We start from the raw sequence: 16,446 nt of genomic DNA, 5'->3' as shown, positions 1-16,446 counted from the left end.
ATGGGGAAAAAACTTCCAGACCTAAGTAGTACTGTCTACTCAATCCATTCTAGAAAAGTCTCTTATCACACATGCTAGCACCCTACAGGATAAAGGTGCTAGCATGTTAAGTTGGTCCCTATTCTTATGCAGTTTAACCTTAAAGGATGCTTAAAAATTAGATGACAATAGATATTTTAATTACTAAGCAGATATTCAGAATAGGCAATGCATGCTGAAGGTCTTAGGAGGAGGATTTATTACACACCAGCTGGGGGAAAAAAAATCAAAATAAGTAAGTTTGTAAACATCTGAGCACAGCTGAAGTAATTACAATTCAGTTGTAGTAGCAATATGTGTACATAGATAAACACACTCTAGCACGTTCTGGTTACTGAAGGAGGGTTCCCATTGAGAGAGACAAGTGTCAAATATTAGGAGGTGGCAGCCAGATCTCTGTGAACTGGGGACAGCTTCTGTCTACTGGTGGAGGGGCAGAGTTCCAGAACAGCCGGGGCTGCACAGTGAAACCCTGTCTCAAAAAAATAAAGACAGCGTAGGCAGTGGTGCCTAAGTCTTTAATCCCAACACTCGGGAGGAAAAGGCAGGCAGGTGGTTATGAGTTTGAGATCAGCCTGGAATACAGAGCGAGTTCCAAGGCTAAACAAACACACACACACACAGACACACAGACACACACACGAGAAAGAGACATTGTCTCAAAAAACAAACCCTAAAAACCAAGAGTAAACTCTTCCGCTCCTACCCAACCAACAAATTTCAGAAATGTGGTTAAGTCCTCTCCAACTTCTTTTAATTCAAACCCCATTTTTCTCTCATTCCTTATCTGATGGAATCTGAAATACGAACAGGTGAAAATAGTTTTGTACTGAAATAAAGGCGTTTGTGGAGACATAAACTTCTCAAAAACACGGGCAGCTGTTGTCCTCGTCTTACAGGGGGTGGGGAGTGGGGGATAGGTATTACCAGTAGAGAAAAGCCATTCATAGGCACAGAATACTCTCCCTGCACTGCATGCAAGTTGCATCAAAATGCCTGCAAGCCCTAAAGCTCGAACACGCTGCGAGAGCAAGCCCGTGAAAATCAGAACCAGCACCCACTGTCAGTGACATGAGCTGTCCATGAGGACACACGCTCCTAGACACACACCCCAAATCTGCAGTCCACAGCCAAAGCCCCTAGTGGAAAGGCGGATGAGGTGTGAGGAGGACGCACAGTCCCGGCAACATGCTCTACTACCCCCACCCCCACCCGCGACGAAAATAGGTAGGTCCAGCCACCAGGCCTCAACCGGGGACAGCAGGGATTTCTGAGGCGGCGCCCAAACCGCGAGGAAGATGGTGGAGCCGAAGCCTGTGCACGTTTCACCTCGGCGGCACCGGCTGCGTGGGAGCCGAGTGCGCGCTCCGTGACCCAGGCGCTGCCACTCTCATCCCCGCCACACGCACACACGCGCACACCCCATCCCCGAGAAGCCGCGGCACAGGAAGCCGGCCATGCCACTCCTCCGAGGCCTGTGGATTAACGAAGGCCACGGTTCCGGGTTCCCGGCGCTCGGCCACCAGTGCCGGGCCCGAGCCAAGTCGTTCGGCCATTCCTGGCAGGGACCGCGAAAAAAAAAGAAAAAAAAAGCCAACATGACTCCTTTTACCTGACACGGCCCCTTTGCCCTTCTTCTTCTTCCGCCTCTTCTTCTTGGCAGCTTCCTCGGCCGTGCTGGAGGTTCCCTCCTCCCGGTCGTCTGGATCGAGGTCACCATTCAGGTGGCTCCCGAAGGACGCGGCCTCCTCCGCGCCCGCCATGTTGCCCGAGAGAGAGAGCGACGGAGTGAGAGCGAGAGGCGAGGAGCAGCTCCGTCTTCACCCACCGCCGCCAGCGACGCCGGAAGTCGCTCTCGATGGTCGGGACGCGGGGGATGCTGGGACGACGGAGGACTCCCGCCGCACGCGGTCGCAGCGCCCGCCCCCTCGTCTGGTCCTCAGCCTAGGGCATCCCCGGAGCGCATCTTCCGGGATTGGGAAACCGTCTTCGCTGCACAGTGCTACACTGCTACGGATACGAGAAATTTAACGTTCCCGGTTTAAAAAAAAAACTCCTACAGGAAGCGACGAGATGAGGGTTCCAAACATGTGTTCTTTACACATATTTCCTGATGTCTCGAGGACTACGTTAAATTCACTGTCACAGCTTACGAAGACGCTGTCGAGAAGCTTGGAATAATTTTGGTAGCCGGAATTCTGCCTTTCTCGTAAATCCAAACCTCGGAAGATTGAAGATAGGATCGTCTCTTGGGGGCGATAATCCCTTTAATCCTAGCACTCAAGAGACACAAGCAGGAGAATCCCAGGCCAGTCTGGTCTACATGGCGAGTTCCAGGATTATATAGAGAGACCTGGTTTCAACACAAAAGGATAAGATTTTCTCACGCTTCTCTCATTTTCTAACTCCTGACAAGTACAAGTTCTGACCAATGGGAACACGATCTTCTCCACTCACGCAGAAACACCCACTCCAACTTCTTAGTTTTCGGTCAGTTTTTTAATTTAACATGCTCCAACAGTATACTTGAATTTTGCCCATATCTTCACCCCTAGTCTTTTATTAGAGAATCCCATGTCCAGATTGCAGTTGTTGTTTTTTTATTTAGACCATTGCGTAAGCAGATGGTGATTGGCCATTTCAATTAATTATGGAGTTCTCCTGAATGTCCACCTAGAGAGTTCTGGGGTTTGCATTAGTTTTAAACTAGGTATCAAGCTTCATTGATGCCAAAATAGTGCTAAAAGGGTTCTTATTGCTAGCGGTTTTACTTTAAACGGGCCTGGCCACAGTTATAAAAAATAGGGTCTGGGAGTGTAGTTTAATGGTAGAGTTCACGTTGGGACCCTAAAAGCTCTGCCTTAGTCCCCAGTACTGAAAACCAGAAAGTCAGCTGGGCTGATGTATGCCTTTATAACCCCAGCATTTAGAAGACAAGCAGGCAGATCTCTGAGTTCAAGAGACGGATCTCTGTGAGTTCGAGGCCTGCCTGTTCTACAGAGTGAGCTCGGGACAACCAGGGCTACACAGAGAGACCCTGTCTCCAAAAATCAAACAACAAACAAACCCAAGAGCGCATTTATTTCAAAGGCTCAAGCAGTCCTGTCCAGAGACTCTTAATCTTTTACATATATTCTTTTATTTCTTTCCCCATTCATTTCTAGATTTCAAATTTCTTTCTGTGGTTAAGATTTAGCAATATTAGCCAGGCAGTGGTGGCACAGGCCTTTAATCCCAGCACTTGGGAGGCAGATGGATCTCCACAAGTTCGAGGCCAGTCTGGTCTACAGAGTAAGTGCCAGGACAGGCTCCAAAGCAACACAGAGAAAACCTGTCTCAAAACCTGTCCCACCCTTCCCCCACAAAAAAAATCAAGCAATATTAAAAGTAGACCAAACACATCAGGGAAATAAAAAGAAAGTAGGCATTACTTATCCAAAATCCTTATAATTTCTTACCAAGAGCCAAACCTTACCTACTTCTTTAGTCTCTCCATTTATTTGTTTGGCTTGTTTTTGGGGGTCATTTTTGGTTTTGGTTGGTTGGGTTATTTTTTGTTTTGTTTTGTTTGAGAGAGGATTTCTATGTCGCCCTGGCTGTCCTGAAACTTTCTATGTAGACCAAGTTAGCCTCAGCTCACAGAGATCCTGCTAAGATCAAAGACACGCACTGCCACACTCAGCTTTAAAGTCCTTTCTCATCTTGGAGCATTTCCTACCCACAATTCCTTTCACTTGGGCTGTGCTTTGCATGACCGGTACTAATCTAATTTGTTCTTTTATCTCTTCACTCAATACCTAATATGTGCCTGGAGCTAGCAGTGTATGAGGGAAAAAGAGCAAAGCAAAACAGAGTCTTTGTCTCAAGAAGCCAAACTAACAAAAACAGATAGGAATGAGTCAAAGAAGGATGAGCATGCTAGTTGACTGGACTGTGTTGAAGTTTCCCCTGTGAGGGAACAGTTAGGATGAGATCCGAAGGCTCAGGATGGAAGAAACGCTTTTGGCAAAAGGCACATGAGGAAAGCACAAAGGAGACGAGCCAGGTGCGGAGAGGAGCCATAACCCCAGCACTCAGGAGCTGCAGGAAGGGTGGTCCGGACTTCAAAGTCATCTTAGTGAGGTAAATTCAAGGCAAGGCTGTACTATATAAGACCCTGTGTCAAAACAAAAATAAGAAACAAAAGAGGCGCGTGTTTCTGGTATATTACAGTGCTCTTTGAACTGTCTTTTGTTTCACTATATTGTGTATTCAGCTTTCTTTTTCCTTTCTTTTGACACAGATGGCTCAAACTGGCCTTGAACGCACTACGTAGCCAAGAGTGATCTTGAACTCTCGACTCTCCCACCTCCCCCTTCCCAAAACTGGGATTACAGACTCATACCCTCATGACTAGTTCATAGCAGCCTCTTTTAATGTTTAGATGTATTTTTTTGTTTTATGTGTATGGGTGTTTTGCCTGAATGCATGCCCGTGCACCACATGCATGCCTGGGGCCTTTGGAAGCTGGAGGAGGGGGTTGGATCCCCTGAACTTGGAAGTATAGGTGGTTTTGGGCCATCGTGTAGGTGCTGGGAATTGAACTCTGGTCCTCTGGAAGAGCAGCCAGTACTTTTAAGCACTGAGCCATCTCATCAGACCCCGTATCAGCTTGTTTTGTTTTTTTCCAGGTAGGATTTCTCTGCATATCCCTGGCTGTCCTGAAACTCACTCTATAGACCAGGCTGACCTCGAACTCACAGAGATCCATCTGCCTCTGCCTCCCGAGTGCTGGGATTGAAGGTGTGTGCCACTATCACCTGGCATCCTATCAGGTTTTTTTGTTTTGTTTTGGCCTTGATTTTCCTCATCTATCAAACAGGAACTGAAAACAGATCAAAATTCCCGGAATGAGAAGAGGCGAAGGAGGAAGCAAGTGTGATGTGGTGAGAGGCTGGGGAGGGAAGAGCCAGCCTTGCAGGAGGGAAGCGATGAGAGTACAGAGCCGTCAGTACTGAAGGGCAATGAAAGCCTCCTAAGTACCTACAAGGGGAAAGGCACAGTGAGCCTGGTGGCATTGTAGTTAGCTTGAACAGACGGAGGAAGACTGCATGGCTACAGTGTGGAGAGCGGATCTGAGGGTGGTCAGAGGGAAAGCAGGAAAGCCAGGGGAGGGGCTGTTGCCTCACCAGGGAAGAGGTGGTGGTGCTTTAGACCAAAGGGTATGATAGGAAATGGATAGAGTTGAGAGAGAGATGGGAGATTACATGAGTAGAATTTAGTAATGATTTTTTTTTTGTTAAAACATTTATTTATTTATTTATTTATTTATTTATTTATTATGTATACGATATTCTGTCTCTGTGTATGCCTGCACTCCAGAAGAGGGCATCAGACCCCATTACAGATGGTTGTGAGCCACCATGTGGTTGCTGGGAATTGAACTCAGGACCTTTGGAAGAACAGGCAGTGCTCTTAACCTCTGAGCCATCTCTCCAGCCCCTAGTAATGAATTTTATACATTGAGAGAGAGTGAGATATTTGAGTCCTCTTACATTTGTAAAGTAGCAGCCGGATAAATGGTGATGTAGGTCACAGAGACAGGAAAAGTCTCATTTTGGTGGGACAGATTATAAGTTTGCTGTAGACATTACTGAGTCTGGCATCTGGGAGCATCCAAATGAAATGTCAAGAAGGCACATGATGATAAGGGACTGGCATTTAGATGAAATAAGGGGCTGAATAAAAAATAATGGAGATGGAGCTGGAGAGGTGGTTCAGTGCTTTAGAACAGGTACTGCTCTTTCAGAGGACCTAAGTTTAATTTCCAGGGTCCACTTCAGGAGGTCCAGAACTTCCTGGAAGATCTGATGCCCCTGGCCTCCACAGATACCTTTAAACTTGCCTGTACATCCCCACAAACAGATACACACACATACCCACAATTAAAAATAAATTTTAAAAAATTTAGCCATCGGCTAATACAGGAGAATCAGATCTTTGACAAAGATCACACAGTGAATGACCCTAGACCCAGGAATCTCTATCCATAGTGTTCATTATGGTAACCATATGGGAGTCCACTAAGTATTTAAACTGCTGCCCGTCCAATTAGAGATGGGCCATCAAGTCAAATCTAAGCCAGACTACAAAAGCTTAACATAAAAAAGCACATGTCAGGTATGGTGGTATGTGCCTTTAATCCCAGCACTCAAGAGACAGAGGCAGGTGTATCTCTGTGACTTTAAGGGCAGCCAGAGCTATACAGCGAAAACTTGTACTGAATAAATAATAAGTGTATAAGCATGCTCAGTATTCTCACAGATTGCCCATGGGAATAATCTTTAAACACTGAGTTCAATAAAAGAAACTATATGATTGTGTCCTGCTTCTTTTTTTGTTGTTGTTGTTGTTGTTTTACTTTTAAACTCTGATTAATAGAAATCTAAATGTTACACGAATGAATCTTAGAGTATTTGTGTTGAGTGATGTAAGTTTAGAGAAAGAACGAAAGGTCTGGATCTAAGCCTGGTGGGGCATTTGATGGCTAGGTAGGACATACGGACTATATTAAAGGACACTAAAGTGGAAAAGAGGTCCGGAAGAGACGAGACAGAGTCATTGGAGAGCGTGACTAAGTCGTGCTGAGGTCAAGTCACAGGACTAAAAAGGGTCAGATGAATCTAGTGGTATGGAAGCTCCCAGTGATCTTAGCAAGAGCTATTTAGGTAGGAAAATGGGAGTTGAGGCTACAGCTCAGAGGACTTACTTGCTTTGCACGTATGTGGCCCTGCCCCAGTATTGGGATGGGACACAGATTAAAGAGGGACGAACAGGAGCTATGAGCCTCCAAGCCACAGCTGAAATGTCACTTCCCTGGATAGCTACAGCTCTGTAATTCAGAACCCCTGTTGCAACTGAACTCCATTTCTGCAGTGTTGGAGAGGAAGCCAGGGTCTACATGCTAGGCAAGCACTCCGCCACCTAGCTACATCTTCTGCATCTCTTCGACTCTGTAAACCCCCTTTTTCATGGCACTCATCACTACTTTTAATTTGTTTGTCCGATTTATGTTTTGGCTGTCTCTCCATCTGCCACAAACTCCACAGGAAATACGTATTCTTTTTCTGTCTCCAGGACCGGTTTGAGGCCTAAAACGTCATAGGAAGTCGGTAAATCTTCACTGACTAAATAGCACTTAAGAAGTACCCAGCATTTTACAGTCATTAACTCGTTTAAAATTTTATTAGCTTTATTATTTTTTAATTATGTTTGTGTGTGTCTGTGTGGTTTACTTTCTGTTTTCCACTCCAAGCTTATCTTTCACAAAGCTGAGGGGCTCTTAGTGGGTCTAAATGGCCTTTATTCCGGGGCAAGGATGTACTATTGAGTCTTGGGGGAGTCCCCCAAGTCACCCCCACAGCTCCAGCTAAATTGGCATGAGAGGCTTTTTAACATCCTCAGTCGTGACATCTGCTCCATCAATGACATTCAGGATCTGTTGTGAATCTCCTGTTCATCTCTCATTTCTAGGGACACTTTGGCCATCTCTCCCGCAACTCCAGCACAGATGTCACAGGATGCTAGCTAGCATCGGGGCCTAAAGATGCCAGAGGTGCTGGGTTATAAGCTAGGCAGGGGAGGGATAGGTGGGGATGGCAAGCAGAGCAAGTAAGTAGGAGGAGAAATCTAGGAGGAGGGGAGAAAGGTGGAGAGGAGGGAGAAGGGGAGGAAGGAGAAGAGAATGAGGGAAAAAGAGAGGGACACCCCAGGGCCAGAGCCAGACAACCTCCAGCTAGACAGACATAAGAAGCAGTGAAAGTAAGATATACATAAGGAAAGAAAGGCAAAACAGGTTAAATTATAGGAGCTAGTAAGAAAGAAGCCTAAGCTAAGTCTGAACATTCACAACTGATTATAAGCTTCCGCCCGTGTCATGGGAGGTGGTTGGTGGCCCAAAAGAAAGAGCCTGCTACAGTCAGGTTACATGCTGTGTGGTCCCTCGCCTGGCTGGCAGATGCCCTTCTTAGATGTGCTGTGACTGAATCTTATTATTTAAAAAATGTCCTGTAGGATTAGAGCATCATTCTTGAGACTTTATTTGATACTGATTACTTCCTTAGCAAGTCTGTCCCCAGCTGGAGCCATATTGGAGGATGGGGCCTGAACACACGGATGTAGCTGGTGAGAGGCACATTGGCTATGTAACACGAGTCACGCGAAGGTCTGGGAAAGAACGGCCCAGGTGAAAACCATGGGCATGAAAGAAATGAAATGCTCCAGCCTGAGTTCTGGCTGAGGAATATGCAAACGGTGGCAAATTATAGGGAGCCCTAAAGAGTATGGTCTTTATTACATAACAAGGGATACTTAGATTTTAGTAATAGAAAAAAAATTCAAGTGCCTAATAGAAGAAGATAGAAACATCCAGAGCCGGCCAATGCAATGACTATTACATAGCCAGGGAAATGAGCCACATCTAGACCATGTGGATATGCTCTCAAGCTGAGGAATGACGTACTCGTTTTGCTCTGTGAAAGGTCTCTCTGCTGCCGTCTAGATTCTAACCCAGTGCCCCTCATCTGAAGAGACCCTGACTTTACACTGAAAACGTGGTAGCTTCTACTTTTTGAAGTTAAAGAGTCCATCTGATTCGTTATGAAATCCCAATGAGGATATGGGCTTCTGCGCCTTGGTATTAATTTCCAAAGGCAACACAACGCCAATTCTTCAAACTTTACTCAGCAATAAGATCTTTAAGTCTCTTTAGAACAGAGATGGTAGCCAGGCGGTGGTGGTGCACGCCTTTAATCCCAGCACTCGGGAGGCAGAGGCAGGCGGATCTCTGTGAGTTCGAGACCAGCCTGGTCTACAAGAGCTAGTTCCAGGACAGGCTCCAAAACCACAGAGACACCCTGTCTCGAAAAACCACAAAAAAAAAAAAAAAAAGAACAGAGATGGTAGAGGCTAAGAGGACCCGAGAATTGATAATTAACCATTGACAATGATATTGATGGAGTTTTAAGCAAAGGCTATAATTGGGGACCAGAGATAAGAGGCTGCATGACAAAAATATTTCTGGAGTATAATTAAGAGACTGTAACAGTCCTTGACCTTAGAGGGGGAGAAGAATGACACCCAGGTTTCTGGGCAGGGTTCCTGGGTGGGGAGTGGTAACGCTCTCTGAGATAAGGAATGAAGTGGGCTGAGAAGGCTTTGGAGGAGTCGGAGGGTAGATAAGCTGCCTCTATCCTAAGTCTGAGATGTGCAGGGCAAGCAGACACAGATACCCAGCAGTCCGAGAGACTCGTGGATCTAGAGATAGGGATACGGTGGGCCCAAGTGTGGCAGGGCTCTGGTGTTTTCAAGGTATGTGTGTGTGTGTGTGTGTGTGTGTGGAGGGGGGAGAGTTCTGTCAAGGAGACTTCAAAGGAATGGTCAGACAGAAGATGCCATAGAAAATGATTAATGCAAGTGAAGAGCTAAGATGTTTCAGGAAATAAAGGTTGCCCGGGCAATCAACTGCTACGGGGGAGTCAATGGCACGGTCATAGATAGCACTGGCTTCAGATCTTAGGGAGCCACTGACATGACAACAGGAGCAGTTTTGCTAGGAGATACAAACGGATATGATACAAAAGGATATGAAGGAGGAATTGGGGTTCACCGCCTTGCTTGAGGAGCATGGATCTCAAACTCATTTCACCGGCAACTCGTAATCTCTCCTTCATGTCTAGAGTGGACTTTTCTTGAATTAAACATGTTGTCCTCACACTATTTCCCCTATCTTTTTTTTTTCATGTGCCTTAGTGTTTTGACTGCATGTATATCTCTGGGAGGGTGTCAGATCCCCTGAAACTGAAGTTACAAACATTTGTGAGCGGCCATGTGGCTGCTGAAAATTGAACCTGGGTCCTCTGGAAGAGCAGCCAGTGATCTTAAGTGCTGAGCCATCTCTCCAGCCCTATTTTTCCTATCTTTTTTTTTTTTTTTTTTTTTTTTTTTTGGTTTTTCGAGACAGGGTTTCTCTATAGCTTTGGAGCCTGTCCTGGAACTCCCTTTGTAGACCAGGCTGGCCTCGAACTCACAGAGATCGCCTGCCTCTGCTATTTTTCCTATCTTAACAGCATCCAATGACATCTTAAATTACTTTTACCTTGCAATGTAGTATTAGCTTTTTTTTTTGCAATTGGAAGATGTTAGATACTCAGCAGTAGAATTCTTCACCTTGCCCCATAATCTCTGTGCAAATGACCTCTATGCTACTAACTTGACACAAGCTAGAGACATCTAGGAAGAGGAAACTTCAACTGAGAAAATGCATCCATCCGATTTACCTGTAGGCAAATCTAGGGACATTTTTCTTGATGAAATAATTGATGTGAAAGGGCCCAGGCCACTGTAGGCAATGACACCCTTACCCGGGTGGTCCTGGGTGGCATAAGAAAGCAAGCTGAAAAGCTGGGTGGTGGTGGTGCGCTCTGCAGGCAGAGGCAGACAGATCTATGAGTCAGAAGCCAGCCTGGTCTACAGAGGGAGTTCTAAGACAGCAAGAGCTACACAGAAAAACTGTGTCTTGAATACTCCCCCAGCAGAGAGGGAGAGAAGGAGGGGGGGGGCGAAGGGACGAAGGGACAAAGGGATGGAGGGAAGGAAGGAGAGAGGGAGAGAGAGAGAGAGAGAGAGAGAGAGAGAGTAATGCAAGTTGAGTAAGGCATGAACAGTCAGCCAATAGCAGTGTTGCTTTAGTACCCAGGTCTGGATTCCTGCCTTTGACTCCGATCTGGATGTGTAAGACAGATAAACCCTTCCCTTCCCCAGCTGCTTTTAGTCATAGTGTTTTTTTGTTTGTTTGCTTGTTGTTTTGCTTTGATTTTGATTTGTTTTGCTTTGGTTTGGTTTGGTTTTTCGAGACAGGGTTTCTCTGTAGCTTTGGAAGGTCTCAGCATCAGGAAGGTTGAGAACCACTGCTTCAGCAGGTTAAGAGGATCTTCATGAAGACTTTGAATTAATTCTTCCATTTTGACCCCATACCTTACTGTGGCAGATTTAGTGTCTGAAGTTCCCATGTTCCCCTGGTAGTTCTTACAGGGAAAATTGGATCCCTCTTCAATAGCAGCTTATTCTACCCAATGCTAGTCTATGCCTCAACCATTCTGCGTCATGGCCCCACCTCCCAACACACACACACACATGTGATGTGGGATTCCTGTCTGTATGCTGGGAATATGTTTTATTACCTTTGGCTAATAAAAGCTTCTTTGGGCCTACAGAATAGAGCAAGGTGGGAATTCCAAGCAGAGATAGAGGAGGAAAAGAAATAGGAGTCAGAGATATGCCATGTAGCTGCCAAGGAGAAAGACACCAGCCACCAGCCAGAACTTTACTGGTGGGCCACAACCTCGTGGTAAAATACAAATAATAGGAATGGGTTAATTTAAGAAGTAGGAGTTAATTAATAAGAAGCCTGAGCTAATAGGCCAAGCAGTGTTTTAATTAATCCGTTTCGGCGTGGTTATTTTGGGTGGCTGGGAATGAACAAACAGTCTCGGTCTACACACCTACTGCTTGCTTTTCTGACTTTTTCAGATGGAAGAAGCCTTATAGCTCATGTCCCCCGAAGCCTTGCTCCAATTCTGTGTGTTGTAGACTGCTGTTTTTCAGTTTTTCACCGTTATTACTTTGACAAGGTTCCAGGAGCTTGTTATGGTCTCCTACCTTATCTCTACGTGACTAAGGTGGGTCAAGATAAAGGTCTGGAGTGGAATCAGCTGGGCTGAAAGTTCTAAATGGAACTTTGGTGGGGAAGTGTTCCATGTCAGAACCAGGGGAGCTCTCAAAATTTGAAGCAGATGAGGCAGAAGGTAGGTTATTTATGCTCCCTCTCTCTCTTTCTCTCTCTCTATCTCTCTGTCTCTCTCCTTTCTCTCCCCTGTCTCTCCACTCTCTCCTCCCTCTCTCTCATGTTTGTGTGTGAGTGTGTGTGTGTGATGTTAAGAATTGAACCTAAAGCCGGGCGGTGGTTGTGCACGCCTTTAATCCCAGCACTTGGGAGGCAGAGGCAGGCGGATTTCTGTGAGTTCGAGACCAGCCTGGTCTACAAGAGCTAGTTCCAGGACAGGCTCCAAAACCACAGAGAAACCCTGTCTCGAAAAACCAAAAAAAAAAAAAAAAAAAAAAGAATTGAACCTAAGCCTTCCTTGTGAGTGCCCAACGAGTGCTCTATTCCCCAGTACACACAGGTACTTTCTTTTAAAAAGGCTTCTTTTACAAAGGCTTATTTTTAATTCTGCATAGCCTGTGTGGGGGTTGTGCACACGTGTGCGGGTGCCCGCAGACACCAGAAGAGGATACACAGGCATGTTGTAAGGTGCACAGATACTGTTGAAGACTTGATCCCTAGCTGTTGATATCTCTAGGCTGGCACAGGTGGAAGATGGAGCTGGCTAAGTTCCTTTAAAAATATAATTCATGTTTTATTACATATATTTAATAGTGTGTGTGTGTGTGTGTGTGTGTGTGTGTGTGTGTATGAGCACACAAGCGTGCCTGTACATGCACCACACTTGTGGAGATCAGAGAGCCACCTTCAGGAGTCAGTTCTTTCCTTCCATATGTGGGATCCAGCAAGGGAACTCGGGACATCGGGCTTGATGACAAACTTACTGAGTCATATAGTTCCATTCAGGGTTTCAGCACCAGAAAGTCTGTGTTGCTTTCTCTGTTTTGTTTTTGTTGCTGTTGTTCTTTCATTAATTGTTTTCCCAAGACAGGGTATTGAGCTATCACTCTGGTGACACAGTGCTTGCTATGTGGCTCAGGCAGCCTTTGAACTCTCAGTGGTCCTCCTGCATCACTCTCCTGAGTGCTAGGATGACTGATGCAAACAGTCACAGATGGCTTCCTGCTGCCTTTAAAGAACCAGTAAACTAGCATCCTCGGGAGCAGCATCTGGCCACAGTTGCCTGCCTCGGCTAAGTTCCTCCTGATGCACCAATTAACATTTGCCTCTTATGTTTATGTTCTGGTGACAGGCTAGCACAGATTTCTTCTTTTCTTTTCCTCTCCTTCTGTCTCTCTGTCTCTGTCTGTCTTTTAGACAGGGTCTCACTGAGTATCTCTTGCTGGCCCACAACTCAATATATAGATCAAGGTGGCCTCAAACTCACAGAGATCCACCTGCCTCTGCTTCCTGAGTGCTGGGATTAAAAGCATATGCCAATACTGTTCGGCTGCAAAACTCTTAATTTCTACTGGTGATAAGAATAATTGATGTACCACACAGTTCAGTGTCTGGTTCTCACACCCTGCTGCTCAGTCTTCCAGTGCATCTGCTGAAGGTAGACCCACAGTAGACTCATGGTAGACCAGAAGGCCTTTCTTCTTGGATTGTGCCAGTCCTAGAATAAAGTGTGTATATTCACATTTGGAAGATTGGTAGGTGGAGACCAGGTTTGCATCTGTGAGATGTTGTTGTTGTTGTTATTATTATTATTATTATTATTAATATATTGCTACCACTACTACTATTACTCTTACTCTGTAATCCTGGTTGGCCTGGAACACATTATATAGACCAGACTGGTTTTGAACTCTCAGAGATCTGCCTCCCTCTGCCTCCCAGATGCTGAGATAAAAGGTGTGAGCCACACAGCTGGCCTGCCCAACATCCTATAAGGCACAAGGAAGCTCCTTAGTACAAAGAATTACTTGGCCGGGCGGTGGTGGCGCACGCCTTTAATCCCAGCACTTGGGAGGCAGAGGCAGGCGGATCTTTGTGAGTTCGAGACCAGCCTGGTCTACAAGAGCTAGTTCCAGGACAGGCTCCAAAACCACAGAGAAACCCTGTCTCGAAAAACTTAAAAAAAAAAAAAATAATTACTTGATCCAAAATATCAGCAGTTTCTAAACCGAGAATGCCTGCGATGGCAGTCATGCATCATTTAGTCTCCCTGCAGCACTTATTGCATCTGTTGCATCCGTGTCGTGTCTGGGACCCCACTACGAAATGAGGGAGAAGATAAAAGAGCAATGGTGTCCATCCCAGAACGGTGTACACTTCACTGAAAAGAAAACATCTGAACCTTAAAACCATTGGGCACTTTGGATTATCGTCTATAGTCGTGGAAATTCATTTTCAAGATTTCGAATTTTCCCTTCTCAGGTCTCATGGCAGAATGGAGGAATTTATTGACACCACACCTTTTTGCCCTGGGCCCATATATTTCTTTGATCAGGTAATACTGTTGCTCATTTCAACAAAGTATAGTTTTTTTCAAGAATTATTTGTTTTTTAAATTTTATGTGCATTGGTGTTTTGCCTGTGTGTATGTTTGTGTGAGGATGTTGGATCCCTTGGAGTCACAGACAGTTGTGAGCCGATCTTTATTGCTGAGCCATCCCTCCAGTCCCAACAAAGTATAATGTGTGTGCGTGTGCAGGTGTGCATATTACACACATGAGTGCAAATGTCGTCCTATGCTGCTCTGAGTGTATGTGTGTGCACATACATGTGTGTGGTGGCCAGAAGTGCAATCCTTAAACACTGTCCACCTTTTAAATAATTATTTACTTTATATGTAAAGGTGTTGCCTGTATGTGTGCCTGTGGACCACATGTGTGCCCGATACTCAGAGAGGTTGGAGTTACAGATGGTTGTGAGCCACAGTATGGGTGCTAGTAACTGAACCCAGGTCCCTTTAGAAGAGCAGTCAGTGCTCCTAATCACTGAGCCATCTCTCTAGCCCCATCTTGGCTTCTGAGAGAGGGTCTCACTGGTCTGGAGCTCATCAAGTAGGTTGGGCTGGCTGGATACTGGGCCCCAAGGACCCTCCCTGACACTGTTTCAGCCCCCCTAACACTGGGATTACAGGAGCATACAACTATACACACACAGGCTCTGAGGTTTGAACTCAGCACTTCATGCTTGCCTGGTAAGCATTTTACCAACTCAGTGATGCTCCCAGCCCTTATAACTCACTCTTTGAAAGCAAATTCACCTTTGACCGGCATTTGCCTCCACACGGTAATCACAAACCCTTCTTTTGTTTTAGTTAAAACCTAAAGTAAGAAGATGGAGAAAGGAAACACAGAAAGACCCATTCTTGGACCCAAAGGAGAAGGATGAGTAAAACATTTGGAATTCCTCTTCATCTTCTGCTATTACTTTACATTTGCAAAGGCTTACCATGCTACACTGAACACCCGGGTTTCCCCTTGCTCGCTTCCCCTGAAAACTACACCAAGGAATCACCACTACAGATCCCACCGCGACTGCACTCAATGGCTGACTTAAGCGTGTTCCTCACACTCGCCAGTCACTGCCTTCTTCACGATTTTGCAGCAAACCCTATTCCTGCCTTAGGGAGTCTGCCCTAGATGTCACCTCCGCTTTCTGCATGGCTCCCCCACCCCCTATTCCCTTAGACTCTTCACTTGAAAAGCACCTTTGTGATGAGACTCGCTCTAATTTAGATTGCTGTTCTCTTCCTAACTTGGCACTCTGTGCCTCACTTCCTACCCTCATTTTTCTGTTGTTTTCTGGCATTGTAATTGATATTTGTAGGTCAGGCTGGCTTCAGACCCACAGAGATCTGCCTGCCTCTGTCCAGCAAGTTCTGGGGTTAGAGACACGTGACACCACACTCGTAACTGGTTATCCTTTTCCCTCTCAATTGCACTTTCAGAAAAAAAAAATTAAAAAAATATGCTTAATAAAGACTTGTTGTAATTGACAACCATGGAATCTGTCAAGCTCGGAACTAGACACTTTGTCTTTTAACCCCCTACACACTGTAATTTTCTTTTTTGTAAAACGGAAATACAATCACTCTTATCTGCATTTTTCCAGTGTTGAAGATCTAGTCCAGAACCTGGAGTATCTCAGGCGAGTGTTTGTTCTAAAAGTCACACCCTCAACCCTTCCAACACGTCTGTATCACTAACTTTATACAGAAAAGGTTTATTTATTGTTAATCGTTATTGTTGTTGTTTTGAGGCAGGGTTTCTCTGTGTAACTGCCCTGGCTGTCTTGGAACTTGTTTTGTAGACCAGGCTGGCCTCGAACTCACGTAGATCTGCTTGCCTCTGCCACCGAAGTGCTGGGATTAAAGGTGTGATTTTAAGTGTTTTGTTAAGAAGGAGCCTCCAAATAAATTCAGTCTGTTAACTGGAGAGCAAAAGAAAAGTAGATCAAGGGAACCATAAGCTGTGAGTATCAAACTCACCCTGAGGATCAATGAGCAGGGCAAGATCACAGGAGGAAAAGCCCTGGGATGGGAAGGCACCCACAGGAGAAGAAACTGGACTGACAATCCAGAAACTGTGTATGAAAACAGACTTAGTGGTTCTGTGGCCAGTTGTGATGGAATGCAAATCAAGTGACTTCCAGGAATAGGAAGCAGTCTTCTGTTGGTTCAATCCATAGCC

The 16,446-nt window shown here is 45.5% G+C and overlaps 1 protein-coding gene and 1 long non-coding RNA gene across 2 annotated transcripts in view; one reads left to right on the top strand and one right to left on the bottom strand.

The window, feature by feature from the left end:
* Positions 1–1,910, bottom strand: part of Metap2 (methionyl aminopeptidase 2) — a 31,154-nt gene extending 29,244 nt beyond the window's left edge. Inside the window, exon 1 of the mRNA XM_041669933.1 lies at positions 1,652–1,910. Within this exon, the coding sequence (XP_041525867.1) occupies positions 1,652–1,802 (151 nt within the window). The 5' untranslated portion in view covers positions 1,803–1,910. The remainder of the gene's footprint in view (positions 1–1,651) is intronic.
* A 9,713-nt stretch (positions 1,911–11,623) lies between these two features.
* LOC121464054 lies at positions 11,624–15,939 on the top strand. The gene is made up of 3 exons (XR_005976482.1): positions 11,624–11,882; positions 14,183–14,255; positions 15,072–15,939. It is a non-coding gene; the product is annotated as an uncharacterized LOC121464054 (long non-coding RNA).
* Positions 15,940–16,446: the final 507 nt, after the last annotated feature.

Source organism: Microtus oregoni, unplaced genomic scaffold (genome assembly GCF_018167655.1).
Source record: "Microtus oregoni isolate MIOR12 unplaced genomic scaffold, Mior012 000001F_ref0000356, whole genome shotgun sequence".
Taxonomy (NCBI): Eukaryota; Metazoa; Chordata; class Mammalia; order Rodentia; family Cricetidae; genus Microtus; species Microtus oregoni.
Note: the sequence above shows the minus strand (reverse complement) of the source record. Positions and strands in the feature narration are given on the sequence as shown.